Raw genomic sequence first — 23,224 nt, forward strand, 5'->3', positions numbered from 1 at the left:
ATCTCATTCCTTTTTATGGTTATTTTTTTTTTTTTTTTTTTTTTTTTTTTTACTTTTTCTTAATTTTGTTGATAATTTGGTTCATTTTTTTTAAATTTTGTTGAATGTTGTGGGTTTAGTTTCTTGATTATTTTGTTGACTTACATTCATGTTGTTGATTATTTTGGGGGTTTTTTTATCTGCATTTTTGTAAATTTTTTGGATTATTTTATTACTTTTTGTCAATTTTTGTTCATTTCGTTGTTCATTTCATTCATTTTTGGTTATTTTGGAAATCATTTGATCATTTTTTTGTTCATTTTGCTAATTATTTTAATATTTTTGTCCATTGTTGTTCATCATTTCATTCCTTTTAAGTTATTTTGTTTTTATTTTTTTTTAGTTATTCTTAACTTTGTTGAGTATTTTGTTCATTTTGGATCAGTTTCTTGAATACTTTGTCGACTTATGTTCATGTTGTTGATTATCTTGATCTTTTTTTTCTCAGTGTTTGTTAATTTTGTTGATTATTTTGATATTTTTGTCCGTTGTTGTTCACCATCTCATTCCTTTTTTGGCTATTTTGTTATTTATTTTTGTTTTTCTAAGTTTTTCTTAATTTTGTTAATTATTTTGTTCATTGTTGTTGATTTTTCATCTTTTTGTTCATTTTCGTGATTATTTTGTCGACTTATATTCACGTTGTTGAATATCTTGATCTTTTTTTCTCAGTTTTTGTTAATTTTGTTGCTAATTTTGCTGATTATTTGTTCATTCTCTTTGATTTCGTCGGCTCATCGTGGTTACTTTAACACAGTACTCTGCATACGTCACCTGTTTTGTGTCTTGAACACTGTAAGAATCAGAGTTGGCTTTATAAGATCATAGATTATTTACAGATGTTCAGGTTCCATCTGGAATTCATGCATTTATGTCTGAATTATTAATGTGTTCACGTTCTGGTCTGAACATGTCAAACCTCCAGGGTTCAGTCGGTACATGTTCACTGTGTCTCATAAGATTATTCCAAAACCCAACATGGATGAAATATGTTCAGAATACCATTGACAGAACTGAAAAATATCTGATGTAACTAAAGAAAGACTCAAAAACAAACAGTACAGTTAAAGTTCTGGAACGTTTGTGTTCAAGGTTCAAATAGAAAACGTATATGATGATTTTGTGGAAAATAAACAGCAATAATTTCTTGTGTTAAAAGTCAGAGATCAACCAATATGGTTTTTTTCAGGGCTGATACCGATTATTAGTACTCAAAGAGGCCGATAACTGATATTTGGAGCTGATATTCATTTGTAGTAAAAGTGAAAATATTGGCGTCAGAATTTTGTACAATACGAACTCCAACACTTAACTTTGTTTAAACTTTTAATGCCTTTAAGTCAGGGGTGTCAAACTCATTTTGGTTCAGTTCCATATTTAGCCCAATTTGATCTCAAGTGGGCCAGACCAGTAAAATAATGACTAAATAACCTATAAATAATGACAAATCCAAGTTTTTCTTTTTGTTTTAGTACAAAAAAACCCCAATTAAATTATGAAAATATTTACACTTTACAAAAAAGATGTGAATAACCTGAAAAAACTGAAATTTCATTTGAAAAATTTGTGTAATTTTAACAAAATTATACCTCGACTTATTATTTATACATGTACATTACACACAGTGTTCCGTAAACATTTGGTAACAGGCAGAATATTGTTAAAATTTTGGAGTTTGGAACTAAAATTTGAACAATTTCAACAATATTCCATCTCTTATTATTAACAACTACAGATCACAGTGGATCCATAAAGGCACAAAACATTTAGTAACAGGCAGAATATTGTTAAAATTGCACATTTCAGGTTGTTCATCTTTGTTTTTATTTATGTATTTATTTGCATTTTATTGTGAAAGAATAGTTTTGTAAATGTAAATATTTTCACAGTGTAATCTTATTTTTTTCAAATAAATTTTTTCGACATAATTTTTCATAAAGAAAATTAATGGTTGTCATTAGTTATGGGTTATTGTGTTGTTATTTTGACTGTAGGTCACATTGGTCTGTATGTGGAACTTGAACCAAAATGATTTTGATAACCTGGACTGTTCAGGTTCATTTTTGTACTTTCATCCTGCAGGGCTGGAATGGAACCTTTGGCGGGGGGGCCAGATTTGGCCCCCGAGACGTGTGTTTGACACCTGTGATTTAAGCATATGTTTATTAAACAGCTTTTCAGATTTGCTAAATGTTAAAGTTTTGTTTTTTTTTTTTTTTTTTAAATCTTGGACAATAGAAATCTTTGTTTAAAAAAGAACCGCGTGTGCACCCACCCCCCAGGATTATTTCACTGTCACACCTTGGCATTCGCTCTTAGTCACAATCTAAACCAGTAAGTTTGCAAAGATTCAAGAGGTAGGGAAAAGATAAAAGAACGTTAAGTTTCACTTCCACTTTTGCAGACCTAGAGGCGCAGCTGCATTAGAGCCAAAATAAACCAGTTTGAAACTGATCTCTTATTGGCTGTCGGATTAGAGGAAAAAAGCCTGGTGCCGATTTGTGTCAAAATGCCAAATATCTGCGCTGATAGTCCAATAGTTTTCTTCTCCACTACAGTAGAACTTCGAAGTCAGTGTTTAACGTGTTCCATGACTGAGCTCGTTTTGCGATTTTACTCATTTTACAAATCAGTTTTCCCCATTGAAATGAACTGAAATATAATTAATCCATTCCAGCTCCAAAAAAACCAACCAAAAATCTAATCTTTAAAGGCTTTTAAAACAGAAAAAGTGCAGTTACAAAGAAAATAGCAATTATAAAATTAGTATTATTTTATTTTTGTCGATTTTTGTCACTTTGTTGACGATCATTTTGTTCACTTTTGTTGATTATTTTGTTCATTCTCTTCGATTTTGTTGAATCTTCTTGGTTCAGTTTTATTATTTTGCTGACATATTCATACTGTTGATTATTTAGATTTTTTTTTTCCATCTGTTTTTTTTTTTTAACTTTTATATCAATTTTTGTCTTTTTGTCAATGATCATCTCATTCACTTTTGTTGATTTTGTTAATTATTTTGTCAAATTTTCTTAATTTTGTTATTTTCTTAATTTTGTTTCATTTTGTTGAATCTTTTTGGTTCAATTTCTTGATTATTTTGTTGACTTATATTCATACTGTTGATTATTATTGTTTTTTTTTTTTTTTTTTTACAATTTCTGTTTTTTTATTGTTCTGTTTTTGTCAATTTTTGTCACTTTGTCGATGATCATTTCATTCACTTTTGTTAATTTTGTGAATTATTGTCAATTTTTCTGAATTTTGTTGATTATTTTGTTCATTTTGTTGAATCTTTTTGGTTCAATTTCTTGATGATTTTGTTGACTTATAGTCATACTGTTGATTATTATTGTTTTGTTTGTTTTTTACCATTTCTATTGTTTTTATTGTTTTATTTTTGTCAATTTTTGTCACTTTGTCCATAATCATTTCATTCACTTTTGTTGATTTTCTTAATTATTTTGAACATTTTCTTTAATTTTGTTGATTATTTTGTTAATTGTGATGATTTCCTGGTTAATTTGTTTCATTTCTACTAAATCAATTATCATTCTCATTCAATTTTCATCTTCTTACTTTTTTTTTTTTTCATTTTCATCAACCGGAGGACAAAATGCCAGATCTTGTGAAGTCAAGTTTTGATCGACAATACTGTGTTTATTTTATTAGTATATTTATTTTAATTTCCGTGTACATGTCTGTATTGGTAACACATCCCACATTTGTGTCGATACAGTGCCCCCCCCCCCCCCCCCCCCCCCAGTGGACAGTAAGGGAATGACAGGTCAGAGCTCACAGTGTCTGTCCAGTTGTCTTGGTGACCAGTCGTGGTGAAGGTGGGCGGGGATTCCCTCCTCCAATGGGGTGAGAGGATGCTGACGCCCAAACACCTCCAGCGTCCTCTGGACAAACAGAACAGATGTCAGATGTCGTTCAGACACAAACATTCGACCATGTGACCAGTCGCCGTCGTCCTCACCTCGGCAGTCGTCAGGTTCTCTTCTCTGTCTGAGGTGAACAGCAGCTCATAGAGTCTGTGTTTCTGAAACAAACTGAACCGACAGAACCCAGCGTTAGACGACTAGAAGACGCTCAGCATTCAAACTGAGAGCAGAGGCGTCAAAACCATTATAGTTCAGGTTCCACATTCAGACCAATATGATCTAAAGTGGGTCAGAACCAGTCAAATAACAGAATAACCTAGAAATAATGTAAAATCTAAACTTTTCTCATGTTTTGATGTGAAAAAAGTCAAATTACATTATGAAAATGTTTACATCTACAAACTATCCATTAATAAATGTGAATAATATGAACAACCTGACATTTATAAGGAAAAATAAGTGTAATTTTAACAATATTCTGCCTCAGTTTATCATTTCCACATGTGCATTATAACGTACAGATCACAGTGGATCTACAAATACACCAAACATTTAGTAACAGACAGAATATTGGTACAAATACACTTGTTTTTCTGAAGACATTTCATATTGTTCATATTTGTTGAGGTTATTTATATTTTTAGTGAAAGGACAACCCTTCAGTATCCTGCCCATAGAGGTCCTTCTAACCACCAAAAGCACATAATCTGCACAGGGCTGCAATAAGGTCAAAAATATTTGCCATGCAGTTTTTTTCAACTTTTTTACAATTGTTTGTATTTCATCATGTATCTTTTTTTTTCCAATATCCTACATAAAAATCAGATTACTTGTGTTTTGTTTTTTTTTTTATCCTGTCATATGTCAATGATTAACATCTACAAAGGTTAATATACATCATTATTATTTTTGGTGCTAGGTCAAATGTTAAATGCTTAAATGTGTCAGTGTGTATTTTGTACTCACTTGGTAGAAGGGTGTTAGTGTAGTGTAGTTAGTGTTCAGAATAACTTACCATCCATAAGTTTTACCCTCCATTTTGCTTCCTCATTTCTATGTATTACAATGTTTCTTTTATCTATTTGTTTACTTCTTTGTATTTCATGCATTATCTGTTTTATCCTCTGCTGTACAGTGTCCTTGGGTGTCCTGAAAGGTGCTTATAAATAAAATGTATTATTATTATTGTTGTTATTATTATTATTATTATTATTATTATTATGAATTTAACACTGTTTATAATGTGCTGATTTTAGTGGATGGATCAGAATTTAAAAATAATGCAAAAATCCAATCCAATCCACTTTATTTAAATAGCACATTTAGAAAAACATAAGGTTGCTAAAGTGCTGTTCAATACAAAAAGAGATAAAAAACAAAAATACACTAGAAGACAGAAGCAAGATCACACAATTCTCCCGCTGGGTTAAACCTCAAGGAACAAAAGTGACCTTTAAGATTTAAAAGTTTCCAGAGAAGAACCCGTTTTGACATGGGTGTGGAACTTATTCCACAATTTAGTTGGCAGCACTGAGAAAGCTCGTTCACCTCTTTTTTGCCTTGTTTTAGGAACGACAAAGATAAGCTGATCTGCAGACGTCAGTGCCCAGGAGGGAGCAGACCACTCTAAGAGGTCAGAGATGTACTGAGGTGCTGAACCATTTAGGGACTTAAAAATAAAAAGCTAAATTTGAAATGTATCCTAAAATCAACAGGATGCCAGTGAAGAGAAGCCAGAATGGGCGTGATGAATAACTTTAGAATTCTGACCTAAAACTGTTGGGTTTTCAGCCTAAACCACCACAAAACCATGATTTTCTGAGATGTTTTCCGAGCGTTTCAACATGTGACACCAGTTGGTCCATGGGGCTACAGGTGGTCTGAGGACCAGGGTCTGTTCCCACTCTGACTGGAACACGTGCCCTGCATTTGAACCTGGGTCTGTTGTTTGTGTGTAGATCTCACCATGTGGACGCACACAGTTTTATGGCAGCTTATCTCTGAGGCATGCTGGGCCCACATGGACCCGCTGCCTCAGATCTTCATTTACAGCACGCAGGTTTGTCTTAATGACTCACGGTAAACCGTACTTTAAATAATCGGATTTGCTTCAACCACGTCAAGGCGCGCCGTTACCTGTTTTCGATGTGACCGATGAGCGCCATGGCTTCGTCTGTGCTCAGAAGTGGAGAGGCGTTTTCCATTTCAGTAGAGGAGCGGTGGCAGGCGGCGGCTAAGGCCTTCGTAAACTCCAACATGTTCTCCACCAAAGCCATCTGTTTATCTGGAATATGGAGATGAGACACGATGGAGCTGAGACCTATTTAAAGGAATCACCTCCATTAGAGAACACATTTGGTCACATCTTCCTTTAACCATAAAAGGACAACCATTAGAACAGCCCTAAATGTATTTATGAGTTTTTTTTGCAATAACAGTGTCAGAAAATACCTTTTTTCCCCAATTCTTTTGCACATTTTTTCAGGAACAACTTTACTTTCAATATCTATCCATTAATTATCATTATTATATGTAATAAATGTTTAAAACAGTGTGTTAAAGCAAAAAAGAAAAAAAAAAAAAGACTTGCATTTTTTAATCATATTTATTATAAAATAACTGTAAATGGTCACAATGAAACTTTATAAGTTTATAGAAATAACCTTTCAACTATTTCCCATGTGTTCATACATGTGACTTGTTCTAGATCATTGTGTGTCCATGTTCTTCTTCTTCTTTTTGGTTCTTTGGTGTCATTTTTATCCTGTGTGATAGTCTACGCTCACTTCCTGTCTAGTTGTAGACAGAGCCCCTCATTTCACTGACAAAAACATCCATCATCTGATTCAAATACACACACTGCATCTGTGTATGCCCTGGAGTGATGATAATAATAATAATAATAATAATAAAAATTGCACTTATAAAGCACTTTTCATTCAACAAAATCTCAAAGTGCTACGTAGAAAAGTCCAACAATAAAAAATATATAGCTCTGCGTATAGATTTACATATATAAAAATATACATACATTTATATAATATTTACAGCTAAAATACAACCATCAATGAACTATACAAATTGCAAAAATACAGATAAAAACATAAAAAAACATGAAAAAAATGGCAAAACTCCACTAAAACACAGCAAAACACACTTGTAGAATAGTCCAAAACAGCAATATCACTATTATATACAATTATTTACAAAACTTCACCATAAAAAAACACAGCTAAAACCTCACTAAAATACAGTTAAAAGTAATAACCTGTTTGTTTTGCCCTGCTCCGGTTACTTTATGCTCTGCCCACTTCCACCCCTCCCCTCAGCCAATGTAATGGCCTCTACCCTAATGTGTTACAGAGCAATTGAAACCTCCGATTCTCAGCTTTCAGATGCCATTTAAATATCCTCCACAGCACAAACGGTTAATGAGCTATTGAATGAATGTGAATGTAAACATGTGGCATCGGTGACACAACCATCTTGCATGGACCAGGTGTAACACACAATAACTTCCCCTGGGATTAATAAAGTCTTCTGATTCTGATTCTCACCTCTGATGTTGTCCAGCAGCATGTGAAGTACAGCCATGATGAAGGACGTCTGTGTGGGACTGAAGTCGGCGTCTTTGGCCCAGCAGAAACCACAGACATAGTAATCCAACAGAGCAGCTTCTTTCATGCACACCTGATGGTTCCAGAAGCCCAGAACCTGATTCAGCTCCCTACACACAACACAACATGACACAACAAACATCTGGGTATGAAGTGCCCTCGGTGCAGTATTTTCTACTTACACTTCACTCACAGCTGTAAGGATGAACATTATGAGCAAAAAATGGAGACACTGAGCTGAAATTTTGTTACTTCTTTGTATTTTGACCCATATGGTGCATTATTTAGTCCAACAAAATAACAGATACATAAGGGCTACAGCGCCTGCCAACAGCCTGTTGTACAATCTATGCATGTGTAGGATCAGATGCAGGCTGGGAAGTGGGCGTTGAGCGGCAACAAGTTTAAACACTGCTGAAATTTACACCTCCTTCCACCAAGTGTGTTCCAAACTAATGTCACAGGGGAACATTTAAAGAAAATACAAGTCACGACAAAAACAGCCACAGGGGTTTTTCTTTTTCTTTCTGTTTCTAACACAGCTAGCAGATTACCAGTGACAGATATGACTGTACATGCACAGTGACATGAATCCTCCATACTGCTGTGAAGCACTTTACTTTACGTTAATGAGTAATGACGAGTGATTCTGTGCAGGATGTAACTGAGATGGAAAGCGCTGCCGGTATTTATTTGTCACAGAATTGCACAAAATGGAAGTTTTCCCAGACATGATTGTTCATGTTGTGATTCTTTTTTTTTTTTTTTTTTTACTTATGTAATGCATGATATGTGCATCTTTATATTAAGTCAAAAGACAGTATAGCAAATGTGACCTATCATACATGACGTTATTTTAATTTCTCCAGCAGTTACTTTGTGCAGTATGGTTTTTCATTCTAATTGTATCATAAATACAAAATATGTAGATCAGCTAAAATTTGCTTAGAGGTCTTATTTCTGTCTTTGTGCATAAAAAAATCAATATAAGTGAATCCCCAAAGGAACTTTGTGTTGGTAAATGCAAGTTATGCAAATTTACAGGATTTCAGTTCTGTTCAACATGTTGATGCTCATATGAACTATGTTTTCAGCTCAAAAATGTCCGGTTTCATCACAATTAATGCTAGATTTTCATGTCACAAATGGCCAAGTTCTATTTTAACTGAATTTACCTGAAAAACAAATATTCTATTCTTTTAGATTCCCCAGTTTTTCTTACCAGATTCTATACTACATATCACATGTTTTATTTTTACAGGTTGCAATATGGAGTATGGTGCTTATGTTACGCCAAAACATACATGAAGAATGCCACACGTCACTTTTTAAATCAACAGTTTTGTAATAATAAGCATTTTTATAAAGAAATAAGAATTCTATATTGTTAGTTACTCTTTAGTCTGATGATAAACTATACAATAAATAATTCTGATCCTAGTTTTTGCACAGGGATCATTAGTGTAAATGGTGACATAGCTGCCGAGCATCAGTATGATGGGATCCACAACAACCATGTCACATCCGTCCACTGACACATTTAGTGTTTTTGTGTCAGCTGGTATTGTTTTAGATCCACAATACTAACATTTATGAAGAAGAGCAGAATTAGCAATAGTAAGTCTATAAGTTTATTCCTAATAAAGTACTGGGACTGACCAGAGCATCATGGGTAATGTCACGTCTGTCCACCAGCAAAAGTTTTCACATACACGTGCTATTCCAAATCCAATATTTAAGAAAATACAGCTTCCACTGTCAAAGAATATCAGTAGTCTGTGCACAAATGGATTAGCATTATTTACACACTTCTATGCATTCCTTACAACTTTTTTTTTTTTTTTTGGACAAAAATGGCCACTCACTTGACCCCCTAAGGAAATTTTAGCCGAGATACAATCCATTTTTGTACTAACCCGAAACTGAGTTTCCTCATGCCAGTAAACTGGATTAGAGAAAAAACTAAATTAAAGCACCAGGTGACATTTTAACATATAAAACAGAATCTCACACTCTTTCTGGCACTGAGTACACCATCAAATATTTTACAAATTATAACTCCTACAGGTTTCAGCAGGATCTCTGCATCACGTTTTGGCAAAATTCAAGTATTCATATTACATTTCATAATATATTTCATCCATACTTTATATAAATTCTTCTTCTATCACCTGCTGTATCTTTAGACAGCCAGTTTAGCTAACTGGTTAAGCTAATTTTATACAGAGACTATTAGTTAGAGTGCTTTTTCCTCATTAATGAGCCTTATGAGAATATTGTGTTAATTATATTGATGAGGGATACATAAATTTATAATACATTAATAAAACTGGAAACTAAAGTATTTTTTTCATAAATACCAGTAGTTTCAGTTCCCCGCTCATTTCACTTCCTCATGACGAGATTCTGTTGCGACATCTCGCGAGACTTCATTCCTGATACAGACAAAACACCATGCTTTCATACCTGCCCGTCTTAAAATGTAATTTCAGTATCAGAAAATTCGGAATATATGTGACTCGTGTAAAATGAGTACATTTTTAAGTGTCAGCTCAATTCTGTAAATCACGTTCGTGTCTCCCGTTAGAGTGGGCGGAGCTTTGTAAACCACGTGACGGAAACAGGAAGTCGCTCTCCACTGAACCGTTGTTTTTATTTTTATTTATTGTTTTATTTTTGCCTCCTTAGACTTTAACCAAACTTTAACCTTATCTGAGCTCTACTTACGACTGAATCTCGTCCGCAGTTTTCTTCAACAGGACTTTAATCTGTTCGAGCGGGACAGGTTCCCACTGGAGGAAAACAACGACCTCTGGCTTTTAAACAGAGTTTAAAAACAAACAAAAAAAACATCACAGAAGCGTAAAAAAAACAGCAGATACAACCAAAACACTGTCACCAAAAAAACCCGTTACTACCGAGTCATTACCGGTGGTTTACTGTCGTCTACTTTTGGCCTTTCTTTCCTCTCACGGCGTCTCCCTCCGCCAGACATATTGACGCTCCGGGTGTTACCATGACAACGCCGACACCGCAGGAATCCATAGCAACTCTCTATGAATAGAATAGAATAGGAGTAAGACTACCTTGAATTATTACTTAATATTCAACAAATGAATGCAACATATACTAAAAACTAAAATAAAACAATAAAATGAAAATGAAAATGATTAAATATTAAAGGAAATTATAAATATGTGCACTATGTCACTTACTAATTACATATTAACTATTTCAGCTCAAAAAAATAATGTAATTGAGTACTAAAATGGCTTTAATACTCCCACTGACGAATAAAGACAATTTCCGAGAAGTAAAATACACAACTTTAGATAATATAAACTCGTTGATTTTTAATTCTCCACATAATCTGATAAGATTTGACCAGTAAATAAAGCTTAATGATACTCACATGACTGAGAAATTCCATCTGTAATGAATAATACACATTAATTTGCTGTTTATTTAATGCTCTTGATTCATGATGCAGCAAGATGATGCTTGATGTGATATAAATTTGTTGAAAATTAATTAACATGTGTTCAAATTATTACACGAAAGATAAATAATTTTATGTTGGGTATTTTTCTTCAGTTTTCTCTGTTTCCAATATAATAACCCTTACCTTTAATCTGAGCTTTATGAACATCTACACAATCAGTGAATTAAATACAGGAAAATACTTGACTTTCACTGAAAAAAAGAGCAAAATACAGAAAATAATATTATAATAAATGGTAATTTATCACTTAAGAAAAGTAAAATATAGGGGAAAACTCATTTGGGAACTGAGACAAAGTATCACTGGGTCTTTATGGGTTAATAAACCGTTTTGCTCCACATTTGGGTCAAAGTGTAAATGAGCTGTAGTTAATAAAAGTTTTGTTAAATGTATTTTTTGCCTTTAAAGCAGTGATATTTTGCTTTTTTAAATGGAATTCTTCATTTTCCCACATTTCCCTGTGGTCTCCATAAACTGTAAATGCTCTGCTTGGCTCTGAATTCTTCATTCATTCAACTCCACAGGTCCATCTTCACCCCTATTTCTGAGTAATACACCAGAAAGGTGGTTTGGAGCGCTGGCCCTTTAAATGCACATGAGCCACTTCAGGCCCCGCCCCCTCCAGGTTATTGGCTGTGCTGCTCTGTCCCGTTCAACCAACAACTGAACATTCGAGGTAATTATGTCGTACTCGGAGAAATGTTGGTCTGAAGTCTGGACCTTATATGTGCGAATGTCGGGATGGAACTAGTTATAAAACGTAACAAATTAAGCAGGAATTCAAACAGGTTGTAGAAATCCACTGGATTAATATAATGATAAATGAATCTAAAGATAGTTTTGCAGCAGTTGGAGGGTTCAAACTCAAACTGTATGAACTATTAGGGTCCAAATACACAAAGAAATGAAGCACAGACTAAGAAAAATGGGTTTACAGAAATATGAGCCCTTTAGATAAAGAAAGAAATAATCTGTAATGGATTACAGTTTGGAAGTGACTTGCACAACATTGGTTGCTACTGGATACACATTGACTTTTGTAAAACCATGATTTGCTTGAGCTTTGAATCAGTCCTGGTTCAGATCAAATCAGGTGGTTTTCTCCTGATATTTTTATGTACAACTGTGTTAAAGCACTGATATTTTGCTTTTTTTAAATGGAATTCTTCATTTTCCCACATTTCCCTGTGGTCTCCATAATCTGTAAATGCTCTGCTTGGGTCTGAATTCTTCCTTCATTCAACTCCACAGGTCCATCTTCAACTCTATTTCAGAGTAATGACACCAGAAAGGTGGTTTGGAGCGCTGGCCCTTTAAATGCACATGAGCCACTTCAGGCCCCGCCCCCTCCAGGTTATTGGCTGTGCTGCTCTGTCCCGTTCAACCAACAACTGAACATTTGAGGTAATGGGCTCCAAGTTTGGACATATTTTCAGTCTGGACTACAACCACTGCTGCTGACAAACAATTATGGAGAAATACTGGAGAAATGTTGGTCTGAAGTCTGGACCTGATATGAGTGAATGTCGGGATGGAACTAGTTATAAAACGTAATAAATTAAGCAGGAATTCAAACAGGTTGTAGAAATCCACTGGATTTTTGCCCAAATGAATATAAATATAGTTTTGCAGCAGCTGGAGGGTTCAAATTCAAACTGTCTGAACTACTAGGGTCCAAATACACAAATAACTGAACCACAGACTCAGAAAAGTGGGTTTACAGAAATGTGAGCCCTTTAAATAAATAAAAAATAAATAATCTGGAATGGATTACAGTTTGGAAGTGACTTGCACAACACTGGCTGCTACTGCAGGGGTGTCAGACTCATTTTAGTTCAGGGGCCATATCCTCCCAATATGATGTGAAGTGGGCCGGACCAGTAAATTAATAACATAATAATATATCAATAATGCCAACTCCAAACATTTCAATGTGTTTTATAGTGAATAAAGTAAAATTACAGTATGGAAACATTTACATCTATAAAGTGTCCTTTTAAAAATGTGAATAACACGAAAACAACCATGAAAAAACACCTGAAACTTATCAAGAACAATAAGTGCAATTTTAACTATATCATGCCTCTGCCTATCATTTGTAAGTGTGCATTACAACTTACAGATCACAATGGATCTGCAAAATACACCAAATATTTTAGTAACTGGCAGAATATCGGTAAAATGACACTTACTTCTCTTAGGACATTTCTAATTTTTCATATTTTTTGGTGAAAGGCTAGTTTGTAAATTTACACAATTTCATGTAATTTAACTTTTTCTTTTTTTTACACTAAAACCGAGGAAAAATTTGGAAATGTCAATATTTGTAGGTTTTTATGATAGTATTTTACTGATTGGACCCACTTCAGACTAAAGTAGGGCTTTATATGCCCCCTAAAGGCAAAGGATTTACTAATAAGTTAATATCTTGAGTGTAATTTTTGCATTTCACCAATTCATCCCAGGGGCCAGATTGGACCCTTTGGTGGGCCGGTTTTGGCCCCTGGGCCGCGTGTTTGACACCTGTGTGCTACTGGATACACACTGACTTTTGTAAAACTATGATTTGCTTGAGCTTTGAGTCAGTCCTGGTTCAGGTCACATCAGGTGGTTTTGTGTCGTTTAATGTGTGGGATGGTTTTCGTTCCACTGAAGAATGCCATGATGCCCGTCTGCTGCATGTCTCTGCCTGTAAAACACTGTTTTCTCATGAAGGTTCACAGCCTCAGCGTAGTCGTCTGGCTGGTTTGTGGAGGCGTGTCCTGCCCCGGCTCCGTTTTTTTCCCCCTGGTTTCTGAAACAACAACCTCCTCCTTCAGACCCTCCACACACACTAGAAGTCCTGTGTCCCTGAAGGCAGCACGGGCCTCTGGGACGCCGTCCTCAGCCTCAGCTTCAGCTTCAGCTTCAGCTTCAGCCTCGCTCCTCAAAGGCATCATGTTCTTCAAGTTCATCTGCGCCGTGGTGACCAGGTTGCTGTTCATCCTGGTGTCGCTCATCGGGGTCTGGAGGGTGGTCCGGGTCAAGGAGAACGGACTGTACTGGTGTCTGACCATCCTGTACCTGCCCCTGGTGGTGGAGATGATCCTGACCCTGAGGAGACGACGAGGACACGACTGCAAATGGTACAGTTTATACGAACGGGACACAAACATGTTAGAGGAGAAAAGAGTAGAGTAGAAAGGAGCAGAGTAGAGTAGAAAAGAGTAGAGTAGAAAAGAGTAGAAAAGAACAGAGTAGAGTAGAAAAGAGTAGAGTAGAAAAGAGTAGAGTAGAAAAAAGTAGAGTAGAAAAGAACAGAGTAGAGTAGAAAAGAGTAGAGTAGAAAAGAGTAGAGTAGAAAAGAGTAGAAAAGAACAGAGTAGAGTAGAAAAGAGTAGAGTAGAAAAGAGTAGAAAAGAACAGAGTAGAGTAGAAAAGAACAGAGTAGAATAGAGTAGAAAAGGCTGCAAATGGTACAGTTTATACGAACGGGACACAAACATGTTAGAGGAGGAAAGAGTAGAGTAGAAAGGAGCAGAGTAGAGTAGAAAAGAGTAGAGTAGAAAAGAGTAGAGTAGAAAGGAGTAGAGTAGAAAGGAGCAGAGTAGAGTAGAAAAGAGTAGAGTAGAAAAGAAAAGAGTAGAAAAGAACAGAGTAGAGTAGAAAAGAACAGAGTAGAAAAGAGTAGAGTAGAAAAGAACAGAGTAGAGTAGAAAAGAGTAGAGTAGAAAAGAACAGAATAGAGTAGAAAAGAACAGAGTAGAAAAGAGTAGAGTAGAAAAGAACAGAATAGAGTAGAAAAGAACAGAGTAGAAAAGAGTAGAGTAGAAAAGAACAGAGTAGAGTAGAAAAGACTGCAAATGGTACAGTCTATACTAACAGAACACAAACATATTAGAGTCGAAAAGAGTAGAGTAAAAAAGAGTAGAGTAGAACAGAGAAGAGTAGAGTAGAAAAGACTGCAAATGGTACACACTACACCAACCGGGCACAAACAGTAGAATAGAATAGAATAGAATAGAATAGAATAGAATAATATAGACCAGAATACAATAGAATAACAATATTAATAAAAACACCAATACTTCAGAAAACAAGAGTAAATATAAAATTACAAAAAATAAAAATATGATAAGAAAATAGAAAACACAATTTTACCAAAGCTAAGAATAAAACTAAGTAAAATAATATGAATGTTCACAGTGTTAACAGTCTGTATATCTCAGGTCTGTACACAAATAATGCATTTATATTTGGATAAATATTGAGTAAATATTACATTACTTTTGCGAAACAGTGGATTACTGCACACCTTCTTGCACATATTTGGAGGTGCCTGTGTGAGGGTTCATGGAACTGAAGGTCCATCTGATTTCCCTGCAGGTTTTCTCCGGCCATCTTCCTCTTCCTCATCAGTATCATCCCATCTCTGTGGATTCTGGAACTTCACCACCAGGAGAATAAAGGAGCCAACCCCAGAGTACACAGCACTTTTATATTTAGCCTTTAAATGATCTGACATCTGCACACAAAACACTCAGCTCTACTTATTCTTTTTTTTTATTTTATTTTTTTTTTTATTTTAGTGTGTGAAACTGGATTCGACAGAAACTTTTACGAGACTTTTCAGATTCTGGAACAACTCGGCCAATAATACTGAACAGATCCGGGTAAGTTTTAACCCATGAACACCCAGAGCAGCTCCACAATGAGGTTTTTCTCTTCATGTAACCTTTCTGAAGTCATTTATTTTAATACTATCATCTGTATTTTGCATTTTTTCAGTGGAAATCATATCTTTTCCTGTATTTAATTCACAGATCAAGTACATTTTGATTAAAGCTCAGATTAAAGTTGAGGATTGTTAGATCAAAAACAGAGAAAACTGAAGAAAAAGTCACGTTTTCAGTCCAATCTCTCATGAACTGAACACAAACCCAGTGTGTCCATCCACTGTCACTGATCCAACTCCATGGGTTTTACTGGGGAATCAATGTTGTAGAAGATGACGGTGTTTCCATGGTAACTATGGAGCCTCTGATCGTCTAAATGGGTTACATATCTTGTACATTTTTTTAATTAATTTTGTTCATTTTTATTCATTTTATTTATTATTTTATTTGTTTTTGTTAATTTTGTTACTTAATTTGTTTATCTTTCTACATTTTCTTGCCTGTTTTATTATTTTTCTCTTCAGTTTTGATCAATTTGTGGCTTATTTTGTCAGTATTACTCATTATTTTATAAATTTATTATTCATTTTTGTTCATTTTGTTGCTTATTTTGTTCTTTTTAACTCCATTTTTTCCACCTCCTTTATTATTTTGTAAAGTTTTTATTCATTTTCTTTATTATTTTATATTCATAAACCCAGTGTGTCCATCCACTGTCATTGATCCAACTCCATGGGTTTCACTGGTGAATCAATGTAGTAGAAGATGACGGTGTTTCCATGGTAACTACAGAGCCTCTGATCGTCCAAATGGCTTACATATCTTGTACATTTTTTTATTAATTTTGTTCATTTTTATTCATTTTATTTATTATTTTATTTGTTTTTGTTAATTTTGTTACTTATTCTGTTTATTTTTCAACATTTTGTTGCCTATTTTATTATTTTTATCTTCAGTTTTGTTCCATTTGTAGCTTATTTTGTCAATATTACTCATTACTTCTGTTAATTTATTATTTATTTTTGATCATTTTATTGATCTCATTGATTGTTTTGGGGTTTTTTTGTTGCTTATTTGATTCTTTTTCACTTCATTTCAGTAAATTTCTTATTAAATTGCTTATTTTTTAAAGTTATTTATTATTTTGTAATTTCTACATAATTTTTTTTCATTGTATTTATTGTTTAATATATATATGTATAAACCCAGTGTGTCCATCCACTGTCACTGATCCAACTCCATGGGTTTTACTGGTGAATCAATGTTGTAGAAGATGACGGTGTTTCCACGGTAACTACGGAGCCTCTGAATGTTCAAATGGGTCATATCTTATACATTTTTTATTAATTTTGTTCATTTTTTGGGTCTTTACAGGTTCAGGACGTAAATACTAAAAATCCCATTCATATGGTCAGTAACTCCTGTTGTGAGTTCAGATTATTTGAACGTATGCTCGTTTCTGTTTGACTGACTGCTCCTGTCTTCTGTCCTGTTGCCGTTCCGTGGCCTCACTTGTCTAGACGGAGGCCTCTTTCCTCCGTTAACGCTGGTTCACCTCAAAGGATCCGTTGTAAGGCTGCGGGTGTTTGTTTTTTTTCCCCATATAACCCAAACGCATTCACAGAGACGGCCGCCTTTAATGAAACGGCCCACCCTCAATAAAAACAATTACAAGCCCGACATAAAACGGCTTTTATTTACTGGTATGTGTGTCTGAAACAGGCTCTATATTCAACCCTATTTTCACTAAAAGGCGACAGTTGTTGTTTTTTACTCCGTTCACCTATTTAAAGATATAATTTGTGAGATTAAAGTCAGTGTAAAGTCACGTTTATAACCTGTTACATATGTTAGAAATGAATGTCAACTGTGTTTAATAAATACTGATGTTTCTCACTTTGGAAACAGTGACTCCATATTTAACACTAGAACATGATGAAAACTACAGGAAAAGAACAACACTAGCTACTGTCTGAAACCTGCTGTAATACTTGTAAGGTTCATCGTTAGTTGTTTTTCTTGGGAAGAAAAAGAAGTCGCATTAAATGTGGTGATGGAATTGTTAAGTTTATATCAGGCACTAGTCGCTTTTCCATTGGACATCTGCGCAAAACTTTACCGATATTTACTAAATGTCGAAAAAAAAGTGCGTAATGTCGTTTTTTCCATTAAAGCACAAATGCGATGATTTGTTTATTTATTATCGCGAGACGACATGTGAAGTCATTCCATAAACATGGCAACAAACGTAAATATGGTGTTGATTTACATACATTATATTCATTATTATTATTATATATTACCCCTCTATCTCGTACTAAATTAAAAATTATTTGGTTTCCTGGTGTGTCCACACATACCGCGACATGTTTCTGTTAAAACTCTTCTTCTTTGCTTGTTGTAATGTCCGTCAACATCCTTTTTTTTGTTCATGTGACTCTAGTTGTGGAAAAAGGTCTTTCCATTGTAGTTTTGCTTGATATACCAATCGCGCTACACCACTAGGCAAAAAAAACCCTCTTGCCGGCATAAAAACTTTTAATCGAAAAACAAGAGTTTAAATTGTCATTTTTCCATTGGGTAAATTTCAACTTTCAACTTCATTTATCCTTAGGAAAGGAAATTCTGTGTGCAGCAGGGGGTATTTTTATTTGCAAGTTATTTTTGCACAATTTGAGGGTCAATGGAAAAGCGACTAGTGACTCAGAATTTTCCAGAGCAGTAACATGCAGTCTTCTTATGCATTTGTTTTTACCTCCGCCAGGAGGTGATGTGATCACTTTGCTTTGTGTGTGTGTGTGCGTGTTTGTTTGTTTGTTTGTCAGCAAGATAACTCAAAAAGTTATGGAGGAATTTTCATGAAATTTTCAGGACATGTTGATACTGGCACAAGGAAGAAATTATTAAATTTTGGTGGTGATCGGGGGGGGGGGGGGCACGGGGGCCCACAGGGCCATAACTTTGAGTTATCTTGCTAACAAACAAACAAACAAACAAACATGCATGCATGCACACACACAAAGCAAAGCGATCACAATACCTCCTGGCGGAGGTAAAAAGCTCCTTTGTAGGTAGTTTCATATAAATGTATATTTTGTGAGGTTATTGTTTACCAGAGATGGCAAAGTACACACATCTTTTAGGTGAAGTACTGATATTTGTGTATAAAAATAATAATACTACTGATCCCGGACGAGCCCCCATTTTATGTTATAACATGGTCTATGGCAGGGATGTCCAACGCTGGTCCTCGATGGCCGCTATCCTGCATGTTTTAGATGTTTCCCTCTTCCAGTCCACCTGACGGTCGTTGTCAGGCTTCTGCACAGCTGGATGACAGGCTGATCATTTGAATCAGGTGTGTTGGAAGAGGGCTACATCTAAAACATGCAGGACACCGGCCCTTGAGGACCAGGACTGGACACCCCTGGTCTATGGGAAACCCTGGTGTAGCATAAAAATATAGACTCCCATCACATCCAGCTCCCATTAAACACCAGTTAGATCAGTTTTGCAGCTACATCTGTAATGCTGTTACTTCTGTGGATAATCGCTGATCTACATATGCTAATGTCCTGGCTTGAACTTTGGACTGATGTTCGGAAATTACACTATGAAGCAGAAACAAACTACTTAAATACCCCTCTGAAATGCTTTAGAAATGAAGTAATGATCCTGTTTTCAAAATGTAAGGAGTGGACAGTTCATTCCTCAGTGTTCAAACCTAAGGAGTAAAAAGCTAACGGTAACATAACTCCTACAGTAGAGTACGTTCCCCATATGACACTAATACCTTCACTTGTGATCCCACCGTTCAGAGTACACCAGTGTTTCCTCTGTGTCTTCACTGGTCCAGGGTGTACCTTCACTGTCCCTGGTCTGTGCCAACGACTGGATCCTGGCTCTGCACCAGATCCTACTGATCCTACTGATCCTGGGGAAGTGGCTCCTTCCGGCCTCGGGGGTCCTGACCAGGAACCAGCTCTCCCAGTTACTGCTCATCTTCGTGGGGACGGCGGCCGACATTCTGGAGTTCACCTCGGAAACGCTGTCGGACATCAAGTGAGTACGAACACAAGGAGAAAAAGAACTGCATTACCATGTTATACACTAGTGATCCAAAAATCTGGATGGTTTTGCTTCCAATCCGTTTTTTTTTTAATTAGTTTTGCCGATACTGATCCAATACCGAACTGAAACCAACTTTTTACAATAAAATTTTGATTTAAATGTGAAGCAGTGGTGTTAAATGTGGACAAACTGATGTTTGTGTGGAACAGGGACAGTAGTCCGTCCATGGTCTACATCATCCTGGCCGTGTGGACCTGGAGTATGCTTCAGTTTCCACTGCACTTCTCAGGTACAGTACAACAGTCTATGTTTACCACGAAGGGAAGAGGAGGGTGGGAATGTGTCAACGGATGGACGATGGAAAGACTCTGGATTTGAAGAATAGACATAAAAAGAAAAGTTCTCGCCAAATTTCATGCTAAAACCTGCAACAAAATGAAACCCACCAAACAAAAAAAACAAGTGGTTCCACACACAACAAACTCCGCCCCTCACACATATCGTAGCTTATTTTGTCATCGATCCTGCTGATGTCATCATGTCTATGCATGTGCTGATGTCAGAATATCAACTGCCTCTATATATGTGACAAGTCTGAAGTGAATTGAACCAAAATTGATGTTTTTATGTTTTTTGCCCATTATAAGTGAATGGGGAAAAAAAAGATTTTAAAAAATTCATTAAAATTTTAACTTTGACCTACTTTTACAAAAATGTAATCACATCTATTCTTTGTCACTGATAATCTATACCCAATCTGGTATGAATTCAACCAATAGTTTTGCTGCTAAAGTGTAAACAATCAAACAAACAAACAAGTGGTTCCACACACAACAAGCCCCGCCCCTTCACACATATTGTATCTTATTTTGTCATCGATCCAGCTGATGTCATCATGTCTATGCATGTGCTGATGTCAACATATAAATTGCCTCTATATATGTGACAAGTTTGAAGTAAAATGAAACAAAATTAATGTTTTTACAGACATTTGAAATTTCACCCATTATAAGTAAATGGGAGAAGAAAAAAATGTAAAAATAAAAAAAATTAAAAAAGAACTTTGACCTACTTTCCCCAAAATGTAATGAAATCTATTCTGGGTCACTGGCAATCTATAAACCAAATGTGGTATGAAATAGTTTTTCTGCTACAGACATGTGAAATTTTGCTGATTATAAGTAAATGGGGAAAAAAAAGATTTTAAAAAATTCATAAAAATTTGAACTTTGACCTACTTTTCCCAAAATGTAATCAGATCTGCTCTGGGTCACTGGTAATCTATAAACCCAGTTTGGTCTGATTTCAACCAATAGTTTTGCTGCTAAAGTGTAAACAAACAACCAAACTGAACCAAAAACAGTACCCCTGTCCTTCTCTTCGGGGGCGGGGGGGGGGATAATCATTTAGAATCATGTCCATAAGTGTCTGTGGAGGACCTTGCTGACGGTCACCCATGTGTCCGGTCATCCATGCAGTGATGGAGGCGTCCTCAGATGACCTGTCCGAACCCGCCTCCTCCCCGTCCGTCCTGTCCAACCTGCGGGCGGACATCTGGAGCACGGCGGAGGCTCTGTTCATCCAGGACGGGCCCTTCCTGCTGGTGCGACTCACCGTCATGATCTACTTCAACGTGGTCCACCAGATGCTCATCTTCTTCGCCATTAAGAACTTCCTGGTGGTCATTCTGAACATCTACCGGCTGTCGGTCCTCATCTGCGACACCAAGGCCTCCTGATGTGAACATCTGCCCTGGGGGTGCAGGGGTCACTGAGGGAGGGGCCACTGCACCATCAGGTCCAGGTTTTCTGGAAAACAGACGTTCATTCAATCACACAGACTTTGAAACAAAAAATATGAAACACCAACACTATGTGGACAAAAGTATGTGGACACGTTGAATCCAGGTGTTTCTTTTCTAACAGGGGTCCAGGATACAAAATAATAATGACTAATGTCAGAACAGAGTTTCAACTCCTGTCAATGTTCATAAAACTGAAATAAAATCAGTGTACCTCACATGTCTGAGTCAGGAAGTCCTCTGTTTGGGGAAAGAATCTCCACATGCACTGTAAAAACAAAAACCCATAAAAAAAAAAACAAAAAAAAAACCCCAGTATTATTCTGGCAGCAGGGGTGCCGAAAAATACTGTTACATAATGGAAAATAACCATCTCATAAAAATATGGTAATTTTCCGTAATTAAAATACAGTTTTTTGCCCTAACTTTACATGAGATTTTGCTTCTTTTTTTTTTTTTTTTTTTTACTTTTTAATGTTTAATAAAGAATATTTTCATGTATTAAAACAATCAAATTACCTGTAAATATATATATACATAATTTTCAATGAGACTAAATTGTATAATCCACTGATAAAAACTGTATTTGGACAGTTTGTCAGTGCTTATACATGTTATACATTCACAAAAATACATTTATTCAACAGTTTTGTTGTGAAACCTCCTGTAATTACACAAGATATTTGTCAATTAACAAACAAGTCTGGTTCAACTGACAGAACTAATACTTCTGTTACCGTTAACTGTCAGTAATTTTATCTGGTTTTAATTTTTTTTTACAGTATTAAACTTTAAATTAACAGTTTAAATTTCATAAATAGAAGAGAAATATTTGTGAAATTATGATACATTTGCAAATGTACAGGGTGGGGAAGCAAAATTTACAATATTTTGAGGCAGGGATTGAAAGACAGTGTATGACCAATTAGTTTATTGAAAGTCATGAGAATTTATTTGCCACAAGAAAATGTCCATAATAGAAAATGTTTTTCTTCTATGTGTCCTCCTTCTTTCTCAATAACTGCCTTCACACGCTTCCTGAAACTTGCGCAAGTGTTCCTCAAATATTGGGGTGACAACTTCTCCCATTCTTCTTTAATAGTATCTTCCAGACTTTCTGGTAATAGTTTTGCTCATAGTCATTCTCTTCTTTCCATTATAAACAGTCTTTATGGACACTCCAACTATTTTTGAAATCTCCTTTGGTGTGACGAGTGCATTCAGCAAATCACACACTCTTTGACGTTTGCTTTCCTGATTACTCATATGGGCAAAAGTTTGTGAAAAGGTATGGATAATAGTGTTAGGTATGATTATGACATCAGTATATGTTTGGTTTCAAAACAACTGACGTAGTGCCTGCTGAGAAAAAAACAAAAAAATGTTCATTGTAAATTTGGCTTCCCCACCCTGTATTTTAACTGTATTTTTCTATGAAAAAAAAAAAAAAACTTTTAAAAATGGAAATTTTTATTGTTATTCACAGTTACAGTTTTTTCATGTTATTTTACATTTGACGTGTAAAAATCACCTTTTTTTCAAATTACCATATTTTTATGAGATGGTTATTTTCCATTATTTTCCAATATTTTTTGGCACCCCTGCTGCTTGAATATTACTGTTGTTTTTTTGTTGTTGTTGTTTTTTTTTTT

General features: G+C 35.4%; 2 protein-coding genes across 3 annotated transcripts; one reads left to right on the top strand and one right to left on the bottom strand.

Annotated features, from left to right (window-relative positions):
- Positions 1 to 3,815: 3,815 nt before the first annotated feature.
- LOC115439287 (uncharacterized) lies at positions 3,816 to 10,633 on the bottom strand. Its single transcript, XM_030163113.1, has 6 exons — positions 10,473 to 10,633; positions 10,271 to 10,359; positions 7,484 to 7,653; positions 6,063 to 6,210; positions 4,022 to 4,094; positions 3,816 to 3,944 (listed from the first exon to the last, which is right to left on the bottom strand). Exons 1-6 carry the CDS (start codon positions 10,536 to 10,538, stop codon positions 3,828 to 3,830), a joined length of 663 nt encoding a protein of 220 aa, XP_030018973.1. The 5' UTR covers positions 10,539 to 10,633; the 3' UTR covers positions 3,816 to 3,827.
- Positions 10,634 to 13,848: 3,215 nt separating this feature from the next.
- Positions 13,849 to 21,792, top strand: LOC115439281 (transmembrane protein 26-like). Of its 2 annotated transcripts, XM_030163106.1 has the most exons (7): positions 13,849 to 14,170; positions 15,411 to 15,507; positions 15,614 to 15,697; positions 17,075 to 17,110; positions 19,557 to 19,762; positions 19,981 to 20,060; positions 21,250 to 21,792. In XM_030163106.1, exons 1-7 carry the CDS (start codon positions 13,983 to 13,985, stop codon positions 21,507 to 21,509), a joined length of 951 nt encoding a protein of 316 aa, XP_030018966.1. In that variant the 5' UTR covers positions 13,849 to 13,982; the 3' UTR covers positions 21,510 to 21,792. The 2 variants fall into 2 exon arrangements, with proteins under 2 accessions (XP_030018966.1, XP_030018965.1); XM_030163105.1 differs by lacking the exon at positions 17,075 to 17,110 and having other exon boundaries at positions 13,865 to 14,170.
- Positions 21,793 to 23,224: the final 1,432 nt, after the last annotated feature.

This window comes from Sphaeramia orbicularis, chromosome 19 (genome assembly GCF_902148855.1).
Source record: "Sphaeramia orbicularis chromosome 19, fSphaOr1.1, whole genome shotgun sequence".
In the NCBI taxonomy this organism is placed as follows: domain Eukaryota; kingdom Metazoa; phylum Chordata; class Actinopteri; order Kurtiformes; family Apogonidae; genus Sphaeramia; species Sphaeramia orbicularis.

Coding starts and splice junctions, on each gene's coding strand:
- LOC115439287 (XM_030163113.1), bottom strand. CDS start 10,538: ATGTCTGGCGGAGGGAGACGCCGTGAGAGGAAAGAAAGGCCAAAAGTA. Junction 10,360..10,472: donor TAGACGACAGTAAACCACCG/GTAATGACTCGG, acceptor TCTGTTTAAAAG/CCAGAGGTCGTTGTTTTCCT. Junction 4,095..6,062: donor ATCGGTCACATCGAAAACAG/GTAACGGCGCGC, acceptor CTGTCGGTTCAG/TTTGTTTCAGAAACACAGAC.
- LOC115439281 (XM_030163106.1), top strand. CDS start 13,983: ATGTTCTTCAAGTTCATCTGCGCCGTGGTGACCAGGTTGCTGTTCATC. Junction 15,698..17,074: donor ATAATACTGAACAGATCCGG/GTAAGTTTTAAC, acceptor GGGTCTTTACAG/GTTCAGGACGTAAATACTAA. Junction 19,763..19,980: donor GAAACGCTGTCGGACATCAA/GTGAGTACGAAC, acceptor TGTGTGGAACAG/GGACAGTAGTCCGTCCATGG.